This window comes from Neomonachus schauinslandi, chromosome 6 (genome assembly GCF_002201575.2).
Source record: "Neomonachus schauinslandi chromosome 6, ASM220157v2, whole genome shotgun sequence".
In the NCBI taxonomy this organism is placed as follows: Eukaryota; Metazoa; Chordata; class Mammalia; order Carnivora; family Phocidae; genus Neomonachus; species Neomonachus schauinslandi.
The window spans coordinates 103,351,748-103,372,434 of NC_058408.1; the positions used below are offsets into that span (position 1 = coordinate 103,351,748).

Below are 20,687 nucleotides of genomic sequence, written 5' to 3' on the forward strand. Positions count from 1 at the left end.
TTTGGTTATTTAAAGCCACTGTTTTGGAGTGATATGTTATACAGCAGTAGTTACAGAACACCAGAATTAAGGGATGGCTAGGAAAGCAACAGAAACACCAGGAGACATGTAAGGAGATGGATAAATTTACAAGACTATCCCTCCAAGAGGTATGTGGTTGGAGTAATTGATTTTCTAAGAAGGTTGGGGTTGGGGTGGGGCTAGATCCTCTCCCTGAGAGATGTATGTTCCGGTGACAACATGTGCTTTGATAATAGTAGACAGCTTCCCTAATGCCTTCTAATGCAGGAAAAAAGCTTGAGTTTTGCTTTATAAGGTATTTCTAGTCCCTTAAGTAAGTGTTGAATATTTACTTAAAGAGAATCAACTTGATTATTAGAGTATTTCTGGCCTCTGTGTATTTCAGCATGGTCGTTACTAACGCCTCCTCTATCAGAGCACGCTGATTAATGATGGGGTGCAGATGTCTGGTTAAGTGTTTGGCTTCTCCATAGACCATAAGCAACCCTGAGAGCAGAGACAGTCTCTGCCTTGTTCTCCCCTGAATCCCCAGCACAGTTCTTGGCACACAGTAGGTGCTTAATAGTTATTTCCTGAAAACATGGGTGTTGGAAAAGGAACAAAGAGATTTAAAATCTATATGAGGACTAAAGGCTTACAAATATGTCAGCTACAAAACATCTAATGACGCTGGGAAATATGTTTTTGAAATTCCCTTCAGTTAACAAAAGAGCCTTTAAGAAAATAAGGGAGTTTTGAGAGACCAGGAACAAATTGGAAATGCCAGCCCAAGGAAGAAAGTGGTTTCTGGGGCAGCTGATAGCTTCCACACCCTGAGCTTCTGTGGCACAAGAAAGAAGCAAGGGATTCAAAAAACTGACCAGGCAGGTTTGAAAAAACAGGTTCTAGAAATTTAAGTGTATCACATTTGAAATGAGAAACTCAGTGGATCAGTTAAATAGACACAGCTGGAGAGGGAATTAGTACACTGGAAGACAGATCTGAAAATACCACACGTCAGTCAGCACAGAAAGAAAAACAGAAATGAAAAAGAGGTAAGAAACATGGAAGATGGAATGAAAAGCTCTAAAATATGTCTAGTCAGCTTTTTGGAAAGCAATTATAGGGATAAGAAGAAAGAGGCAATGTTCAAAGAGATAGTAGCTGAGAATTTTCCATGATTGTTAAAAAAAAAAAACATGAATCCTTGGGAAGTGAGGCGGCCTGGAAGTCCCTCCAGCCATGGTGTTGTACAATGCAGAAAAGAGGTGGATTTGTAAATCCTGGAGTGAGGTTCTACCTACCCAAGCCTGTTGCCATGTGGAGACCCTGGGTGAAGCCCCCGTCAACAGGAGGCAAAACCTTCCACTGAGGACCTGGGGGATAAGAAGGAAGGAGAATACATTAAACTCAAAGTCATTGGGCAGGATAGCAGTGAGATTCACTTCCAAGTGAAAATGACAACACATCTCAAGAAACTCAAAGAATCCTACTATTGTGGCACCTGGGTGGCTCAGTCGGTTAAGTGTCTGCCTTCGGCTCAGGACATGATCCCAGGGTCCTGGGATCGAGTCCCGCATAGGGCTCCTTGCTCAGCAGGGAGCCTGCTGCTCCCCCTGCTTGTGCTCTCTCTTTCTCTCTCTCTCTGACAAAGAAATAAATGAAATCTTAAAGAAAAAAAAAAAAGAATTGTACCGTCAAAGACAGGGAGTTCCAACGAATTCACTCAGGTTTCTCTTTGAAGGTCAGAGAATGGCTGATAATCACACTGAAAAAGAATTGGGAATGGAGGAAGAAGATGTGATTGAAGTTTATCAGGAATAGAAAGGGAGTCATGCAACGATTTAGATATTCTTTTTATTTTTTTTCTTTACCCTCAATCCTTTTTTATTTTTAAAAATAGTTATTTTATAAGGTGGTATTCAATACGGACTTGAAAACTGGAACCCCATCTCCTTAAAACATCTGGTAATTTGAATTCTCGTGCCCATTATTCATTATCACTTGTTTTCATTGTGCTGATTTTTGGTGGTCAAACCTTAACCCCCTTCATATTACCCTCTCCTTTTTAAAACATTACATGTGTGCACAGAGAGGCCACCTTTTCCAGGATTGCATTTTCAGGCTTGTGATAAATAAGATTGACCTACATGAGTGTCCATAATGACTTTCCCATTGGCCCTGAAGTTCTGGTGCATGATTGCTTCACTCCTGGACTAGGACTTTCAGTGGGAGATGGAAGTTTTTCAGAGAACTGACCTGTGGAAAAATGACCTTTCCTTAACTTGAAGCTACTTTTAAAATTTGAGGATCTGGAAGTGACGCATGGCCGTGTGACTGGTTTCAGCCAACGGAATATGAGCAGAAGGGACACGTGTCACTTTGAGGCAGGAGCTTCAAGAGCCATGATACGTGAGTCACCGTGTTCATGTTCCACTACTGTGGCGATGATAGAAGAACATGTCAAGATAAACCCTCCATCAGCCTAGATTTCTGAAAGACTTCGAGGAGCAGGCCCTCCCCCGGCCTCCACCTGCTACCCAGGCAAACATGCATTGTACATGCAGCATGAGAGAGGAATAAACTCTTGCTATGTTAAGTGTTAGGCACTGAAAAAAAAAAAATTGAGGATCTGGACCAAAATATGAGAAATATCAGGCTGGAGTTGAGATGACAGAGATGGTGAGAGTAATGACTCATTCCAAAGATGGCTTCACCGAAGAGAAAAAGCATTTTAAGATTAAAGAAAAGTCTTGTCAGTAGATCCCGGGAAGTTCTAATTTTCTTTAGCAGTTAATAAATTTATTCATGCAGAAGTGTATTCAACAGAACACTGCTCTTTTTTATTTTACTTGTACTTTTTGGCCTAGGATATGGGTTTTAAATGGACATTGTACCAGCTTCATTAAAATAATCAAAATATTTGTAAAAAATAAATAAAAAAACCTCTATGAATCCTCAAATTCAAGAATTCCAATGAATCCCAAACAGGATAAATAAATGTAGATACATTATAGTCAAATTGTGGAATGCCAAGGACAAGGAGAAGATCTTTAAAGTACTAGAAAGAAAAATTTTTGTTCACAGCTTCTATAATTAGAAGAAATTAGGCTAATATCTGATTAGTTACAATAGTATTAAAAGTACCAATGAAAGACAGAAGAGGAGTAGATTTAAAGGGATTTAAAAAAGTCATACCAACCAAAAACTGTATACTTCAATTCCCAATAAGACCGAAATAATTTCTTAAATAATAATTTATCTTTTAAGAATAAGTGTTGGGGCGCCTGGGTGGCTCAGTCGGTTAAGCATCTGACTCTTGATTTTGGCTCAGGTCATGATCTCAGAGTCATGAGATTGAGCCCCGCATTGGGCTCCACAGTGGGTGTGAAGCCTGCTTAAGATTCTTTGTCTCCTTTCTCTCCCTCTGCCCCTCCCCCTGCTTGCATACTCTCTCTCTCTCAAAAAAAAAAAAAAAAAACAACAACAACAACAAAAAAAAGAATAAGTGAAGATCCTAGGTATATACTCAAGAGAATTGAAAATATATGTTCACACAAAAGCTTGTACATGAATGTTCATAGCAACATTATTCATAATAGTGGAAAAGTGGAAACCCCATTGTCTAACAGCTTATGAATGGATAAACAAATATGGTATATAGTAGGAGTGTGACTCTACATAAAAAGGAATAAAGTTCTGATGCATGTGACAATCAGGATAAACCTTGGAGTCATTGGACTTAGCAAAAGAAGCCAGACACAAAAGACCACAAATTCTATGATTTCATTGACACAAAACATCCAGAATAAGCAAATCCATAGAGCAAGAAGGTAGATTTGTGGCTGCCAGAGGTTGGGGTCAAGGAGGGGAATGTGGAGTGACAGCTAATGGGCATGGGGTTTCTGTTTTGGGTGATGAAATGTTCTGGAATTAGATTGTGGGAGGTTAGTATAACTGTCTAAGTATACTAAAACCACTGAATCATACACTTCCAAAAGGCAAATTTTATGGTATATGAATTGTCTCACTAAAAATGCAAAAAAATAGGAATAAGGGCAGAAATAAAGACATTTTCATCTATAAAATTGAGAGAATTTATAAACAAAAGACTCCCTCCCCTCCATCAAAGGAATTTCTGAAGGACAACTTGAGAAGAAAAATGATCTCAGGAAGAATCTCAGGAAGAGATACAAGGAAATGGTGAATTGAGGAAAAAAATAAAATGTGGGTAAATCTAAACAAACACACCTACTGTCCAAAACAGTGTCTATTCTGTGGAGCTAAACAAGAGACGGAGCTAAAGGTCTGGGCCTTAAGTAATTGGAATTAAAGCTTTTAAAGTACTTTGCATTGTTCAGGAGAAGGGTAAGATATCAATTCATTTTAGACTATGTTAAGTTAGGTAATCATTTCGAAATACTAAGTCGCCAGTAAAAAAATAAGAAGTAGTGGGGTAGCTGGCTGGCTCAGTCGGTGGAGAATGTGACTCTTGATCTTGGGGTTGTAAGTTCAAGTCCCACACTGGGTGGAGAGTTTACTTAAAAATTCAACCTTAAAAAAAAAAAAAAAAGAAGTAGAATGCCTATCTTCCACACTAGTAGATGGGGAAAAAATGGAGTAAAAAAACCTCAATCAATTCAAAACAATCCAACAAAGAAGATGAAAAAAAAAATCCTTAGGAAGCAGGACAAAAACAAACAAATAAACAAACCAAAAACCAACCAAACAAACAAAAAAACCACAACCACACACACAAAATAAGATCATAGAAATAAAGCCAAATATATTTGTAATCTTTATAAATATAAATAAACTGAACTCTTTGGTCACTATGCATAGACTATCAGATTGGATTTTTAAAAGAATAGTCAAATGCTGCTTACATGAGATACATCTAAAACATGAGGACAGATATTTAAAAAATTGTAAGTTAAACAGTGAAAGGACATCAGAAAAATAGGCAACTGAAAGAAAATTGGCATAGTTATATTACTATCAGACAAAACACATTTAAGGCAAAAAGGCTATAGAAGGTACAGTGATATAAAAAGTCAATATGGGGGCGCCTGGGTGGCACAGTCGGTTGGGTGTCAGACTCTTGGTTTCAGCTCATGTAGTGATCTTGGGTCATGAGTTTGAGCCCCATGTCGGGCTCTGGGCTCAGTCTAGCATCTGCTTGGATTTCTCTCTCACCCTCCCTCTGCTCCTTCCCCCTGCACTCTCTCTTTCTCTCTCTCTAAATAAAATGTTTAATAAAAAAAAAGGTCAATATGGAAGATTTAAGTTCACCAGGAGAAAATAGTAGTTCTAAATTCATAGATACCTGATAATACAAGTCCCTTGTCAGATACATGGTTTGCAAATATTTTCTCCTACGCTCTGGGTTGTCTTTTCACTTTATTGATGGTGTCCTTAGAAGCACAGATACTTCAATTTTGATGAAGTCCTGTTTAACTATTTTTTCTTTTATTATTCATACTTTTGGGGTCATATCTAAAAATACTTCCCCAAATGCAAGATCATGAAGGTTTACTCCTGTTTTCTTCTAAGAGTTTTATAGTTTTAGCTCTTACATTTAAGTCTTTGATCCATCTTGAGTTAATTTTTGTACATGGTGTGAGGTAAGGATTCAACTCTGTTCTTTTGCATGTGGATATCCAGTTGTCTTGGTATCATTTGTTTAAAAGACTATCCATTGAATGGTCTTGACACCCTTGTTGAAAGTTAAAGGGCACTTGGGTGGCTCAGTCAGTTAAGGGTCCAACTCTTGATCTCAGCTCAAGTCTTGATCTCAGCGTTGTGAGTTCAAGCCCTGCATAGGTCTCCATGCTGGGGGTGGGGCCTACATTAAAAAAAAAAAAAAAAAAAGTCGACCACGGATATATGGGTATTTACGTACTCTCAATTCTGGTTTATTGATCTATAGATCTTTGTGTCAGTACCATACTATCTTGATTACTGTTGCTTTGTGGCAAGTTTTGAAATCAGGAAGTATGAGTCTTCCTACTCTGTTCTTTTTCAATATTGTTTTGGCTAATTCCTGGTCACTCGGAATTCCATATGAATTTTAGAATCAGTTCATCCATTTTCTTTAAAAATATTTATTTATTTATTTTAAAGAGGGGTTGCAGAGGGAGAGAGAGAACCTCAAGCAGACTCCCCACTGAGTGCAGAGTCTGATGGGGGGCTTGATCTCACAACCCTGAGATCATGACCTGAGCTGAAATCAAGAGTCCGATGTTTAACCGACTAGGCCACCTAGGTGTCCCTCATCCATTTCTATAAAGAAGTCAGCTGAGATTCTGATAGGGAATATATTGAATTGGTACTCAAGTCTTATGTCACTTTTCAGGGTAAACACAGCTCCAATCAGTTGGTCCACCAAAATAGGACCAAAGGGCCTCCTGGCCAGGCTGGTCTGGTGTGCCCCCTATGTGTGTCCATACGTGGCCACATCAGTGTGGGTGTCGCTGGGACTGAATATGTATGGTAAGAGTATAGATGGCTGAAATAGGAGCCCAAGTCTTTGAGAACCTTCCAAGGTCGTTGCTATGACCATAGTAATGGACGATCTTACGTTGGGTCCCCAAGAAACACACCTTGAGATGAGGATTTGAGTAAAAGTAGTTATGTGAGAGGTGGTCCTAGGAAGTGCTGAAAGGAGAGTGGGGAAGTGGGCCAGGGAAGAGAAAGAAGTCAGGAGAGTGTGCCTAAGTGAGCAGGTTATTGATGTGGGCATCTGAGGCTCAATCCCATTGGGAACCTCTGGGAGAGGATACAGAATAGGGTTTCTCAATGTCCACACTACTGATATTTTGGGCTGGATAATTATTGGTTGGGGGGGGGTGTCCTGTGCATTGTAGGATGTTTAGTGGCCTCCTGGCCTCTACCAACTAGATGCAGGTAGCAACCATTCCACCAAGATATCTCCAGACATTGCCAATGTCCCCTGGGGGCAAGAGCATACCTGGTTGAGAACTGTAGGTATAGAACATGTCTCAGAATTGTCCCAACCAAGAGGGGAGGGAGCTGGGATATTTGCACACCAACTCTCATTCATCATTGTTTTGGGGTTGCCCTTGGGGGCATCAAGTCCCTGGCACCTCTGGCCTGTCCTGAGGGTCTGCTAAGCATGATCCCAGGCCAGAGAAAGCTCTCAGGCAGTGTTGCAGGTGCTCATAGTAAGAAGTCACTAGCATGCATGGATTTTTTTTAAAAAAGGTTTTATTTATTTATTTGAAAGAGAGAGACAGAGATAGTGATAATGAGCACAAGTGGGGAGGAGAGGGAGAGGGAGAAGCAGGCTCCCCGCTGAGCAGAGAGCCTGACATGGTCTCCATCCCAGGACCCTGGGATCATGACTTGAGCCGAAGGCAGACGCTTAACCTACTGAGCCAACCAGATGCCCCAATGCGTGGATTTAATGAGGGCTGAGGGGATGTGGGCACCACCCAGCGCAGCTACATAGATCCTACAATGTGCATCTTTGGAGACCCTGATTCCTCTCCAGATCTGCAGCTTGGCCTGGAAGTCCATGTTCCTGGGCTCTGCAGTTCCCAGTGTGTACATAGTGCTGAAACAAACCATCCTGGAGCAAGGCTTTGGCCCCTCACCCTGCTTCCTGCAGGCCTGGCCCAACTCCTGCAGGATGAGGAAAAATGGAATGGAAAAGTTTTATTTTTCTGTTTTTTATTTTTTCTAAAAGATTTTATCCATTTATTTGACAGAGAGCAAGAGAGCATGAGCAGGGGGAGCAGCAGAGGGAGAGGGAGAAGCAGGCTCCCCACCCAGCAAGGAGCCAATGAGGGACTCGATCCCAGGACCCCGGGATCATGACCCGAGCCGAAGGCAGACGCTCAACCGACTGAGCCACCCAGGCGCCCGGAATGGAAAAGTTTTAGACTGAAAAGACCCTCAGCGATCTTGGTTTCCCAGCTAGAAGGCACTGGGGGGAAAGGTGTGCTCATAGAAGCCCCTTCCTGTCCATATCTCAGCTCCACAAAATGAGTCTCCGCTCACTTGCAGGGTATCCTGAACATTAGGGTCAGCCTAAAAGGATGTCCTTTTTCAGGATGCTGTGTGGTTTGGGGCAAGGCACACGACTTCTCTGGGCCTCAGTGTCCCTTATGTAAAAAACAGGAGGGCTGGTGGAGTGGACCAGGTGACCTTGAAATGTCCTATCTTGAGTGGCTGCCGAGAGCGCAGGGAGGCAGTGAGGAGTCTCCGGACAGCCAGAGCCTGGGGGCAGCCAGAAAATGTGACTGTGACAGTTCGGGCCCCCAGTGACGTTTCTGGCCTCTGATCTCCGAGCATTTCCACTGTGTGCCTGACACTCCGGGCCTGGTCACAGCCTAGCGCGGCCCCTCGCTCACTCAGGAACATCTGCTACAGCATTTACCACGTTAATAGATTAGCTTTGAGAATCGGGCAGGTGTCTTCCACCCAAGCCAAAAAACATCAAAATCAGATTGCTCTCCAAACCTTTGCACACAGGCAATCGAGTTAGAATGACTCATACGCTCTAACAGATAATAAAACACACATAACATTTGCTTTAAGGTACGGGCGGGGGTATTTTTGTCCCGCGCCTAGGAGAAACAAAAACTCACTCTATTTGGGAATAGGGTAATTGAATACAGATGGGAGGAGGTAAATGAAAGAATTTAGCAAATATCTCAGTGGAATAGCTAATGGGAATGAGACAGAATAGGAAATTAAAAATTATTCGAAGCAGATGGACCATTCTTTGAGTTTTTAAAAATTTATTAGGGCCGCGAAAAAATGTGTCTGTTTATTTTCTACGGCCATGAAATTAATGACTTGGTGAGTTTTGCTTGTGCAATTTTATGACTGCCATGTCATCTGTCATAATTTGGGGACTGTTTGATATGAATTTATGAATGTCCCCACCCTCTTACTCCTCCCTGATTTATTGGTGTGGGTCATGCATGAATTAGGCTGTCCCCTATAGAAAGCGCAAGACCAATGGCAGCATAACCCCGCAGGCCCTGGGCGGGGGAACTTGGGAGAGTCTCAGCCCAGAGGTGAGTGGAAAAGCTATGGAGGGTCACTCCAGGGCTGTGGGAAAGGAGCAGGCCTGACCTAGCTGAACTTCCTCTGTGGGGGTGAGCCCAGCCTGATCCCTGCTGGGGAGGAGGTGTGGGGGAAGGAGCTTCTTGCAACCTGCTGGAAGCTTGAAGCCAACCCAGGCTGCTAGTGCTTGGCTGGGGGTGCGGTGGGGGCTGGGGCTGCAGCCTCAAACCCGCCGGGTAAGGACCAGCTGGCTCTCTGTCCCTTCAGCCCCTGTAGCGGGGCTCATCTGCCCTTAGACCTGAAGCTCAGGGAAGAAGAAAATTCACTTTGACCGGGACTCTGTGCCTGGCCAGGTGCTTAAGTGCATGCTGTAGGTGGTGGGGTTAATGCAGGGCTTTACAACCAGCAGACTCGTGTCCAGTTTTGCCCTGATTCTTTCTGGCTGTGTGGTTTTGGTCTGGTCACTACCCTCTCTGAACCTCAGTTTCTTCCTTGGTAAAGTAGGAATAGAAATGTCTAACATTAGGGATGTTTTAAGAATCAAAGGAGATAATGTAACATCACAGGCACATAGCAAAGTAAATGTTCGCTAGTATTTTTCTTAATACTCATCTGGTCAGCATCTTGAGATAGATATTATTAGTTCTACCTGACAGATGGGGAAGCTGAGGCTCAGAGAGGTTAAGTGATTTACCTGAGGTCACATAGTTCAAGTGATGGAACTGGGCTTTCTGCACAGATTTGCTCTTTCCTCTATAACTCTGGGGCTCAGCCTCTTCTGAAGTGGGAAGCCCCAGATTTCTGGAGGTACATTTCTGGGTGATAGATTCATGACTTTGTTCTCTGGTTCCTCTGACCTGGCCTAATTCCCTACCTGGCCTGGGGGTCAATCACAAACTCAGTCCTGGTGACCAATCCCTTCTGATGCTTGGGTTTCCTATGGGGACAAGCCTCATATTAACCCCATTGCTGGGGCTAGCTGGGTACCCACCAGGTGTGGGTGGGAGGTGTCCAGCCTCAGGACATTCCATTCCCCTATCTACCCCGGACCAAGCTCCAAGAGGACACTGGGGAAAGGGCTTGCTGTGGGTGGAGCTCGAGGTCTGCCTCAGGCCAGGGAGTTTCCTGAGTTCTTCTCTTTAGCCCCACCCATTCTGAAAAGTCCAGCCCCCTGTGGGCCACTCTCAGCACCTCCGGAGTAGTAACAGTAATAACTCCTATTTACTGAGCACCTGTGATGGTCGCCCTACTGTGCAATGTGTTCATGCAATCCACCATTTATTCTTCCGTTGGTTAAGTATTTGTTGAGTGCTTTCTGTGTGCCTGGCACTGTCCCAGCACTGGGGATACAGCAGGGAATAAAACATACATGGTCTTTGTCTTCACTGAACTTAACATTCTAGTGAGGAGGATAGGCAGTCAGCAAACACATCACCCTCTAATGCCTTAGGTAGTAGTAAGGGCTTTGAAGAAAATTAAAGCAGGGTAAAGGATAGGGAGGGGTGGAGGTGGTGGGGTGGGAGTAGTGTTTATTTTAGATGGTCTGCTCAAGAAAGGCCTCTCTGGCAAGGTAACATTTTGGGCTGAGACCTACAGGCAGTGGCTATGCATAGGGCTATCCAGAAAAAGAGCTTTCAAGTATAAGGAACAGCAAGTACAAAGGCCCTGAGGTAGGGGGATGGCTGGCAAATTCAAGGAATAGCAAGCAGGCTCACGCAGAATAAATGAGGAGGAGAATAATTTTAAAGTACATTATCTGATTTGATCTTTACCATTACTGGTGAGGACACTGAGGCTCGGAGAAGTCAGGTCACTTGGCCAAGGTCACACAGCAGAGAAAGTTTCCAGACCCGGGTCTATGTGAATTCTTCCCACTCTACCACACTACTTCTCAATATTATAACTGGGTGACATAGCAGAGTGGGACCAAGGGTCTAGCAGTAGGGCAAGGGCTGGAGAAGACTGCAAGGCAGTTTGCAGTTCTGTGTTGTCTGGAAGCTGAGGCTCCCTGAGTGCAGGAGGCCGATGGTGGCCCCAGCTGTAAAGATTCTTTGAGGCCAGAAAGCTGGGCTCTGACAGGGCAAGATGGATGAGAGCTCTAGGCTTAGTACCCAGCCGAATTTCCTGAATGGTTTTCATCCAGATGGTCTCTGGGAGGATAAAGTTTAAGAAGACTGATTCCTTGGGAAGGAAGGATGGGAAGGAGAAAGGGCTCCTGGCCGGCCTGCCTACAGTGGAGACGTCTCGTCCTCAAATAAAGGAAACCACAGCTTTGAAAGGTGTGACTGCCCAGGCTTAGCAGCCTGCATGATTTACAGGCCTCGGGAGTTGGGGGGGAGCACAGGAAAGGGGTGGTGAGGGCACAGGGCTTCCCTGCCTGCGAGGAGGGCAGAAGGGAGCAGCCCCCTCCCTGTGGGCAGGGGCACCTGCCACCCCTACTGGCTAGGGGCGCTCTAGTCTCCTCTGCCCTGCCAGGATTTCTCCGTCTCCTGCTTCTTTCACCTCTCAACGACCTAACAGTTCCTGTGGATCCCTTGTGCTCACAGCTTCATGCCTCCTGGCCTCTGCTCATCCTGAGACTGGGCTTGGAAGACCATCATTCTGTGGTCGGGTGGCCAGTGAGGCGGCACTGTGTGTGTGTGTGTGCGTGCGTCTGCATGTGTGTGTGTACGTGTGTGTGTGTGTGTGTAATATAAAGGATACATGGGACTTGTATCACTGCAGGAAAATGGGCATAAATGCAGAAGCCTCCTGGAAGAGAAAGGACCAAGACTCCAACTCTTTCTGTGTGAGATCTGAAGGTATGAAGAACTTTTGGAATGTGTATATGATAAAGACCCAGTGGCAATGTTCAGAAATTGACTGTGGTGATGGTTGCACATTTCTTTTTTTTTTTTTTCCATGTAAATATTTTTTTTTTATTCTTATGTTAATCCCCATACATTACATCATTAGTTTTAGATGTAGTGTTCCATGATTCATTGTTTGTGCATAACACCCAGTGCTCCATGCAGAATGTGCCCTCCTCAATACCCACCACCAGGCTAACCCATCCTCCCACCCCCCTCCCCTCTAGAACCCTGTTTGTTTTTCAGAGTCCATCGTCTCTCATGGTTCGTCTACCCCTCCGATTTCCCCCGCTTCATTCTTCCCCTCCCGCTACCTTCTTCTTCTTCTTTTTTTTTTTCTTAACATATATTGCATTATTTGTTTCAGAGGTACAGATCTGAGATTCAACAGTCTTGCACAATTCACAGCACTTACCAGAGCACATACCCTCCCCAGTGTCTATCACCCAGTCACCCCATCCTTCCCACCCCACCCCCCACTCCAGCAACCCTCAGTTTGTTTCCTGAGATTAAGAATTCCTCATATCAGTGAGATCATATGATACATGTCTTTCTCTGTTTGACTTATTTCGCTCAACATAATACCCTCCAGTTCCATCCACGTCATTGCAAATGGCAAGATCTCATTCCTTTTGATGGCTGCATAATATTCCATTGTATATATATACCACATCTTCTTTATCCATTCATCTGTCGACGGACATCTTGGCTCTTTCCACAGTTTGGCTATTGTGGACATTGCTGCTATAAACATCGGGGTGCACGTACCCCTTCGGATCCCTACTTTTGTATCTTTGGGGTAAATACCCAGTAGTGCAATTGCTGGATCATATGGTAGCTCCATTTTCAACTTTTTGAGGAACCTCCATACAGTTTTCCAGAGTGGCTGCACCAGCTTGCATTCCCACCAACAGTGTAGGAGGGTTCCCCTTTCTCCGCATCCCCGCCAACATCTGTCATTTCCTGACTTGTTAATTTTAGCCATTCTGACTGGTGTGAGGTGGTATCTCACTGAGGTTTTGATTTGGATTTCCCTGATGCCGAGCGATATTGAGCACTTTTTTATGTGTCTGTTGGCCATTTGGATGTCTTCTTTGGAAAAATGTCTGTTCGTGTCTTCTGCCCATTTCTTGATTGGATTCTTTGTTCTTTGGGTGTTGAGTTTGGTTGCACATTTCTGTGACTATACCAAAAACCACTGAACTGCACCTTTTAAATGGGTGAATTGTATGATGTGTGAACTTTATTTCAATAAGGCAGTTACTAAAACAACAACAAAAGACCCAGTGGCAGGGAAGGTTATTGAGGTCTAAAATCACCATGGGACAGGCTTGGGACCAGTGGGCTGGCTGGTAGAGAGGGAGGTGGCTCTTGGTGGGGTGGGGAAGGCAGCAGAAACCAAATTCTGCCTTGGTCCAGTCTTCTTAGTTTGCGCCTTGGGATTTTGTGTGTGGTGAATCATTGAAGAATATATATATTTTTAGAAAACTTCAAACAGATAAAAATGCCAAAGGGGTCTTTAAGAAGATGTCAAACAGAAAATTTCATATTGAAGCAGAGAGAGAAGAGTGTAATGAACCCCTGTGTACCCATCACCCAACTTCAACAATTATCAATGCATGGCCATTTAATTTCATCCACATCCCCATATACTTCTGTCCTTTCCAGATTATATTGAAGGAAATCCCACACATCACATCATTTCATCTGATAATACCATTATTACACCTAGAAGAATAGTAATTCCTTAAGATCATCAAATATCTGGTCGTTACCCAAATTTCCAAATGTCTCATTAATGTCATACTTTAAAAAAATTTTAGTTTGTCAGAGTCAGGATCTAAATAGGGTCTGCACGTTGTGATTAGTTGATGATATATCTCTAAGTCTTTTTCAATCCACAAGTGCCGCCTCTATTTTTTTTTCCTGAAGTTGATTTGTTGAAGAAACTAGAATGTTGTTCAGAAGAGTTTCTCATAGCCTGCATTCTCGAAACGTATGTTTAGCAAACCTCCTCTGGACTCTGAATTTCCTATAAATTGGAAGCTGGATCTACAGGTTTGATACGATTTAGGGTTTTTTTTTTTTTTTTAGTTTTTTTTTTTTTTTTCCTTTTTTGGCAAGGCTACTCTGTGGTGGTATATTCTTCCTTCAGGAGACACATAATGTCTGGGTGTCTTTTGTGTGTGTGTGTGTGATATTAAGGACCACTGATATTCAATACCTATGTCCATAAACTCATAAGGGGCTGCAAAAACTATCGTTTCTTCTTCATTTGCTAGCAAAGAGAAACTTCTCTTTGTCTACTATTTGGTTACTGAGTACAATTGATTTAGGAAAGGCAGAATAAGGCTGGATTTGTCCTTTTATTTACTAGTCTTCAAAAGAACAAGTTAGTTTCCTATCATCTTCCTGGGCTTGTTTGCTTTTAGTGTCATTATGAATATATAGATTTAAACATATTGATGCATTTCAAATCCATTGCGGTTAGTTTTATTATTGGTGCCCAACTTGTCCCATCTTTGTCCAATAGGAACACTTCAGTTGGCTCCTGAGTCCTTTTGGCACTACCCTTGTGGTGTTTGGAGAGTCCTTGCTAACTGGTGTAACATGGCTCATCTTACACATTTCCTGCCTCAGAACTGGGATCTGCCATTTTCTGTGGGTGAATAAATCTAGGTCCATCCATGGGGAAGGTCATCCTCTCTCACATTGTGTGCCCACTTTGGCCTGGGCACTGTATGACCCAAAGAGCTAAACCCAGTTTCATTGCTGTGGATGGAGGAGGTGGCAATGGTCTTGGCATAAATAGCATTTTCTCAAGAAAGCCTTCCCTGATCCCCCAGACCACATCAGCAACCCCCCGTTCTCCTTTCTTGTTTTACTTGTTTTTTTAACAGTCAACATTCTTAGTCGCAAGCAATAGAAACTGTCTCTGGTAACTTAAATGGTTTTTTTAAAAAACGATTTATTTATTTAAGAGAGAGAGAGTGCACAAGCAGGGGGAGAGGGAAAGAGAGAATCTCAAGGAGACTCCCACTGAATGTGGAGTGCAACTCAGGGCTCGATCCTGTGACCCTGAGATCATGACCTGAGCCAAAATCAAGAGTTGGATGCTTAACCAACTGAGCCACCCAGGTACCCCTCAATGGTTTTTTAAAAGTATTTATTAGGATATTGGTTTGACTGCATTGACAAAAAGATAAAGACGGGTTTATTTCTCTCTTGTAAAAATATAAGGTGATGGGCAGTCGGGGAAGGGGAGTTTGTAGGGTGACTCTGCTCCTCAAAGTTGTCCATGGACCCAGGTTCCTTCTGTCTTGTTGCTCCACATCCTCCAGGACAGTGCTGTCCAGTAGAACTTTCGGTGATGATGAAAGTCTTCTTAGTGTGTGTGCAAGCACAGTAGCCACTGGCCACATGTGTCCGTTGAGCACTTGAAAGGTAGCTAGAGCGTGTTTAAATTTTATTTAATTTTAATTAATTTAAATAGACACATGTGGCTAATGGCTCCATTACTGAACACCGTATCTCTAGACTATTGTCCTTACCTCCTGGCTGAAAGGAACTCCGCCAGCCGTTCTGGTAGAGTTCAGGAAGGGGAAGAGAAATGGGAAGGCAAGCTGCTTCTTTCTCAGGACACACATCACTTCTTCTCACATCCCATTGGTGGGAACTTAGAGGGCCACGCCCAGCTGCAAGGGAGTCTGGGAAATGAAGTCTTTAGTTGGAGAGCCATGTGTTCAGGGGACATTAAGCGGTTGCTGCCACTGAAAGGAAGAAGAGGAATAATAGATACTGGGGGACAATTAGAGACACGGAAACGGGGTGGCTCTAGACTGTTGCTTGGAGTCAGGAGGTGAGGAAGGCACAGAACCAGGCTTTGAGGCCTCCAAAGCCGACATAAAACTCAAAATTCTCACTGCAATACTGATCCCATGTCTTACTCACCATGTGTCCCCAGCAATGAGTGCTCAGGGACACAACTGAGAGGACACAATTCCAGGGACGCAGAGTTGAACAAAGCGGCCCTGCTGGTGATGGCAGAGTGGAACTTGAATCCAGGCCAGGCTGATTCCAAAACCCCCTATTTCCAGCTGGAATTTAACCTCTGAAGGTTTGAGAGGGCCAAACCTCAAGACCAGAGGGCGGTGGTTATAGCCTGTATGAACCCAGAAGCTGGACCTGAGGTTTGCATCCTGGATGAACTGCTCAACTCCAAACCACAGGTTTCTTTTTGGTCTTTCTTTTCCCCATTCCCAGATCCTCCCCCGCCCTAGTGGGGTGTGCTGTGACTCTCAAAGAGAAGACTTCCTCACATCTGTAAAGTGCTTTATCCTTTATAAAGCAATTTCACATAATATGAAATTGAAGACTTTTTTTTTTTTTTTTTTTTTTTTTTAGAATTGGCACCACTTACTGTTCTTGATTTAAAAAGCAGAGGAGTTGAGTTCCTTTGTTATTTTTCAAGGAAAAACAGTTCCCAGATTAAGTTGATTTTTGTATATGACCCTCGCTTGATTTCTTTTTGGGGTCAGTGACCTTTGCTAGAAGAAAGTACCCATGATCCTCCAGCCTGAGGAAATGGAAAGACAACAGGAGGCTTGAACAGCCCAAGGCAGGAAGAAGCCAGCCTTGTGTAGGGCCTGCTCCCCAGGGCCCAGCGCTGTGGAGAAGGAAGCTGCCCAAAGGCCTCACTTGCCTCCACAGGGAGGCTGGGCCCCGGGCTCTTAAGGTCTGGGTGTCAGGCTGGGAAAGCACCCCGGGGGTTGGCACTTGGCTCGTGATGGCTGTTCCTCCCCAAATCCTGGCACACGAGCCCTTGAGAGCATTCATGCTCATTCACTACAAGGCTGCTCACATTTCCACACTCAGAACCCATGCAGACACACACTTGTGTGCACACACACGCACATGGGTACACTTATGAATAATAACTGCTAGCTAGCACTTATTAGGCACTTACTATGTACCAGCACCATTTCATCTAGTGCTTTTTATTCATGAATTCATGTCAGTCCTTTCCACAACCCTGTGAGATTGGTGATCTTATTTTTCCCATTTAACAGACATAAAAACTGAGGCACAGAGGGGCTAAGTAACTTGCCTGAGTTTGGATTTGGACCCAGTCTGTCTGGGGTTAGAGTCCACACTGCCTCACCCAGGCCCCCACTACACTGTCTGGTGTGACACAGACCCACTCGTGCACATGTGTGCAAACACACCTGCACACACATCTGCCAATCACGATGCTGCCGACCTGCTAGTGTGCAAATGCACTCTGACACACACACTCACCTGCCAACCCTATGTGTGCTGCCCCTCCCGCCTGCCTTCCCCTCCCAGGGACCCGCTATCTTCTGAAGCCAATGACTGAGGCCAGGCCGGGCCAGGTGTCAGGGTCAGGATAGGGGCAGGGTGGCTGCTGACAGGGTGATGGAAAGCAGGAAAGTCACAAATAAGCAAACAGCCCCGCCTGGACACAGCCTTGCCGAGCGCTTCCTGAATGTCCAGGGACATGTTTATTTTTCCACAACTGTCCAGAGCCGATCCCAAGTCTTTCCCTTCCCGAATGGCTGTCTTGATGGAGCCATGGCGCTGTGGGTCTGGCTCCCTCAGGGCTGATGTTTACAAATGTCTCTTCTCTAACAGAGGCCGAGAGGCCCTTGTGGCGTGGGTCCAGTCTACTTTTCAGCCTCATTCCGCAACCCCCCGCCCCCCCCCCCCCCCCCGCCAGCCCCAGATGCCCCGCTGCCTGCCGGCTCTCTGACCCCACGTCCTACAGCCCGTCCCGGACTCCCTGCCTTTGCTCAAGCTGTCCCCTGCCTGGGATGCCCAAGTCCTGTTCTCCGGGTAAATTCTATTCTCCTTGGATCTCACTCAAATGACACCTCCTCCAGGAAGCTGTCTAGGAGACTTGCAAGGAATCTCTTTCTGTGGCATTAAAAACAAAGAAGTTTAAAATTTTTATTGTAATAAAATACACATAACATAAAATTGACCACCTTAACCATTTTTTAAAAAGATTTTATTTGTTTATTTGAGAGAGAGAGAGAGAGGGCATGAGCAGGGGGGGAGGCAGAGGCAGACTCCCCGCCGAGCAGGGAGCCTGATGTGGGACTCGATCCCAGGACCCCGGGATCATGACCTGAGCCGAAGGCAGATGCTTAACTGATTGAGCCACCCAGGCATCCCCCTACCATCTTAACCATTTCTAAGTTCTAAGAGTGGTGTTAAGTACACTCACTTCATGGTGCAGCTGTTTCCACCATCCATCCACAGAACTCTTTTCATCTTGCAAAACTAAAACTTTGTGCCCATTAAACAATAACTCCTTATTCTCCCCTCCCCCACCCCCTGACCGCCACCCTTCTACTGTCTGTCTCTATGAATTTGACAACTTTAGATATGTCATAATAAGAGGAACTGGACGGTATTTGTCTTTTTATGTCTGGTTTATGTCACTGAGCATAGTGTCCTCGGGGTTCATCCATGTTGTAGCAAACGTCAGAATTTCCTTTCTTTTATTTATTTATTTATTTATTTTAAAGGTTTTATTTATTTATTTGACAGAGAGAGACACAGCGAGAGAGGGAACACAGCAGGGGGGGTGGGGGAGGGAGAAGCAGGCTTCCCGCGAGGCAGGGAGCCCGAGGTGGGGCTCGATCCCAGGACCCTGGGATCATGACCTGAGCCGAAGGCAGACGCTTAATGACTGAGCCACCCAGGCACCCGGGGGGGCATCTGGGTGGCTCAGTCCGTTAAGTGCCAGACTTTTTTTTTTTTTTAAAGGTTTTAAGAATTTCCTTTCTTTTAAAGGCTGACTACTATTCCATTGCATGTAGAGAGCCCATTTTGTTTATCCATTCTTCCGTCCGTGGACATTTGGCTTGCTTCCATCTTTTGGCTGCTGTGGGTATGGGGTGCAAGTAGCTCCTTAGCACTTTGTTCTTTTAATAGAGCACTTGTTTGCCCATTCATCGGTGGATGGATATTTGGGTTGTTGCCGGTTTGGGGCTATTACAAATAAAACTGCTAAAACATTTGTCTACAGGTCTTCATGTGGATCTACGCTCTCCTTTCTTCTGGGCATGTATCTGGGAACAAGCTGGATCATATGCTAGGTATATATTTAACTTCCTGGAGAGACTGTCAAACTGTTTTCCAAAGTGATCGAACCATGTTACATTCCTAGCCACGGTGTATGAATGTTCCAGTTCTTCCACATCCTTACCAACACTTGGTATGGTCAGTCTTTTAGATTTCAACTATGTATTCTAATAGGTGTGCAGTGGTATTCTAATGTGGCTTTCATTTGCATTTCCCTATTGACTGGTATTTGCTATATGTATATCTTCCTTGGGAAAGTGTCTGTTCAAATATTGTGTTGCATATTTTTATATTGAGTTGTTTGTTTTCTTATTTTTGAATTTTGAGAGTTCTTCATGTTTTCGAGATACAAGTCCTCTCTCAGATGTGTGATTTGCCCATATTCCTTCAAATGTATGACTTGTCTTTTCATTCTCTGAACAGTGCTTTTTGAAGAGTAGAAAACTTTAATTTTGATCAAGTCCAATTCATCATTTTTCTCCTTTATGTATCCTGCTTTTGATGTCATATCTAAGAAATTTTTGCTTAACTCAAGGTACAAAGATTTCTAGAAATTTCCAGTTTTAGGTTTTACGTGGTAAGTCTATGATCCATTTTGATCTAATGTTTTGCATATGGCATGAGGTAGAGCTTGAACTGCATTTTTTAAACGTATACATGTCCAATTGTTTCAGCACCATTTGTTGAAAAGACTAGCCTTTCTTCACTGAATTGACTTTGCATCTTTGTTGAAAATTTATTGTACACATATGTGTGGGTCTCTTTCTGTTCCATTGATCTCTCTTGATGCCAGTTCCACACTATCTTGCTAACTGCAGCTTTCCAACAGGTCCTGATATCAAGTAGTGCTAGACTCCCACCTTTGTTGCTTTTCAAAGTCATTCGGATATTGTTAAGTTTTTTGTATTTCCATATGAATTTTAGAATCAGTTTAGAATTTGTCAGGTTCTGCCAGAAGCCTGCTAGGATTTTGGTTAGGATTCCTTGGATGCTGTCCATGAATCTGGGGGAGAAGTCACTGTCTAACCATCTCTTGACCTATGAACCTGGTATATTTCTCCATTTATTTAGGTCTTCTTTACTTTCTCTCAGTAATGGTTTGTAGTTTTCAGTATGTAAGTCTTACACATCTTTTGTCAGATTTATCCCTAAATAGTTCATATGTTTGATGGTATTATATGATTTTTTAAAACATTTAAAGCTTTTTTGAGGTATATTTGACAAAACTGTAAGATATTTATTTTTTTAAAGATTTTATTTATTTATTTTAGAGAGAGAGTGTGAGCGGGGGGAGGAGCAGAGGGAGAGGGACAAGCAGACTCCATGCTGAGCCTACGCTGGGCTCAATCCCATGACCCCGAGATCATGACCTGAGCCAAAACCAAGAGTCGGAAGCTTTAACTGACGGCCCCACCCAGGTGCCCCCAAATTGTAAGGTATTTAAAGTGGACATAGAGCAATTTGATACACATATACCTTGTGAAAGGAGTCCCCTCCCCCCACCATCTAGTTAATTGACATCCATCACTTCATGCATTTATCTTTTTGGGGGGGGGGTGAGAATATTTAATCTCTATGCTCTTAGCAAATTTCAATTATGCAATACAGTGTTATCAACCATAGTCACCATGTTTTACATTAGATCCTCAGACCTTATTCATCTTATAGCTGAATGTTGTACCCTTTTACCAA

General features: G+C 43.8%; 1 protein-coding gene across 1 annotated transcript; it reads left to right on the forward strand.

Moving 5' to 3' along the window:
- Nucleotides 1-1,457: 1,457 nt before the first annotated feature.
- On the forward strand, nucleotides 1,458-1,824 carry LOC110589552 (small ubiquitin-related modifier 1-like). Its single transcript, XM_021700085.2, has 2 exons — nucleotides 1,458-1,494; nucleotides 1,697-1,824. The coding sequence occupies exons 1-2, from the start codon at nucleotides 1,458-1,460 to the stop codon at nucleotides 1,822-1,824; spliced, it is 165 nt and encodes a 54-aa protein (XP_021555760.1).
- Nucleotides 1,825-20,687: the final 18,863 nt, after the last annotated feature.

What these genes read in the sequence shown, in the direction of transcription:
- LOC110589552 (XM_021700085.2), top strand. Translation starts at nt 1,458, where the DNA reads ATGACAACACATCTCAAGAAACTCAAAGAATCCTACT. An exon ending in GAAACTCAAAGAATCCTACT is followed by an intron (nt 1,495 to 1,696) that starts ATTGTGGCACCT and finishes AAGAATTGTACC; the next exon opens with GTCAAAGACAGGGAGTTCCA.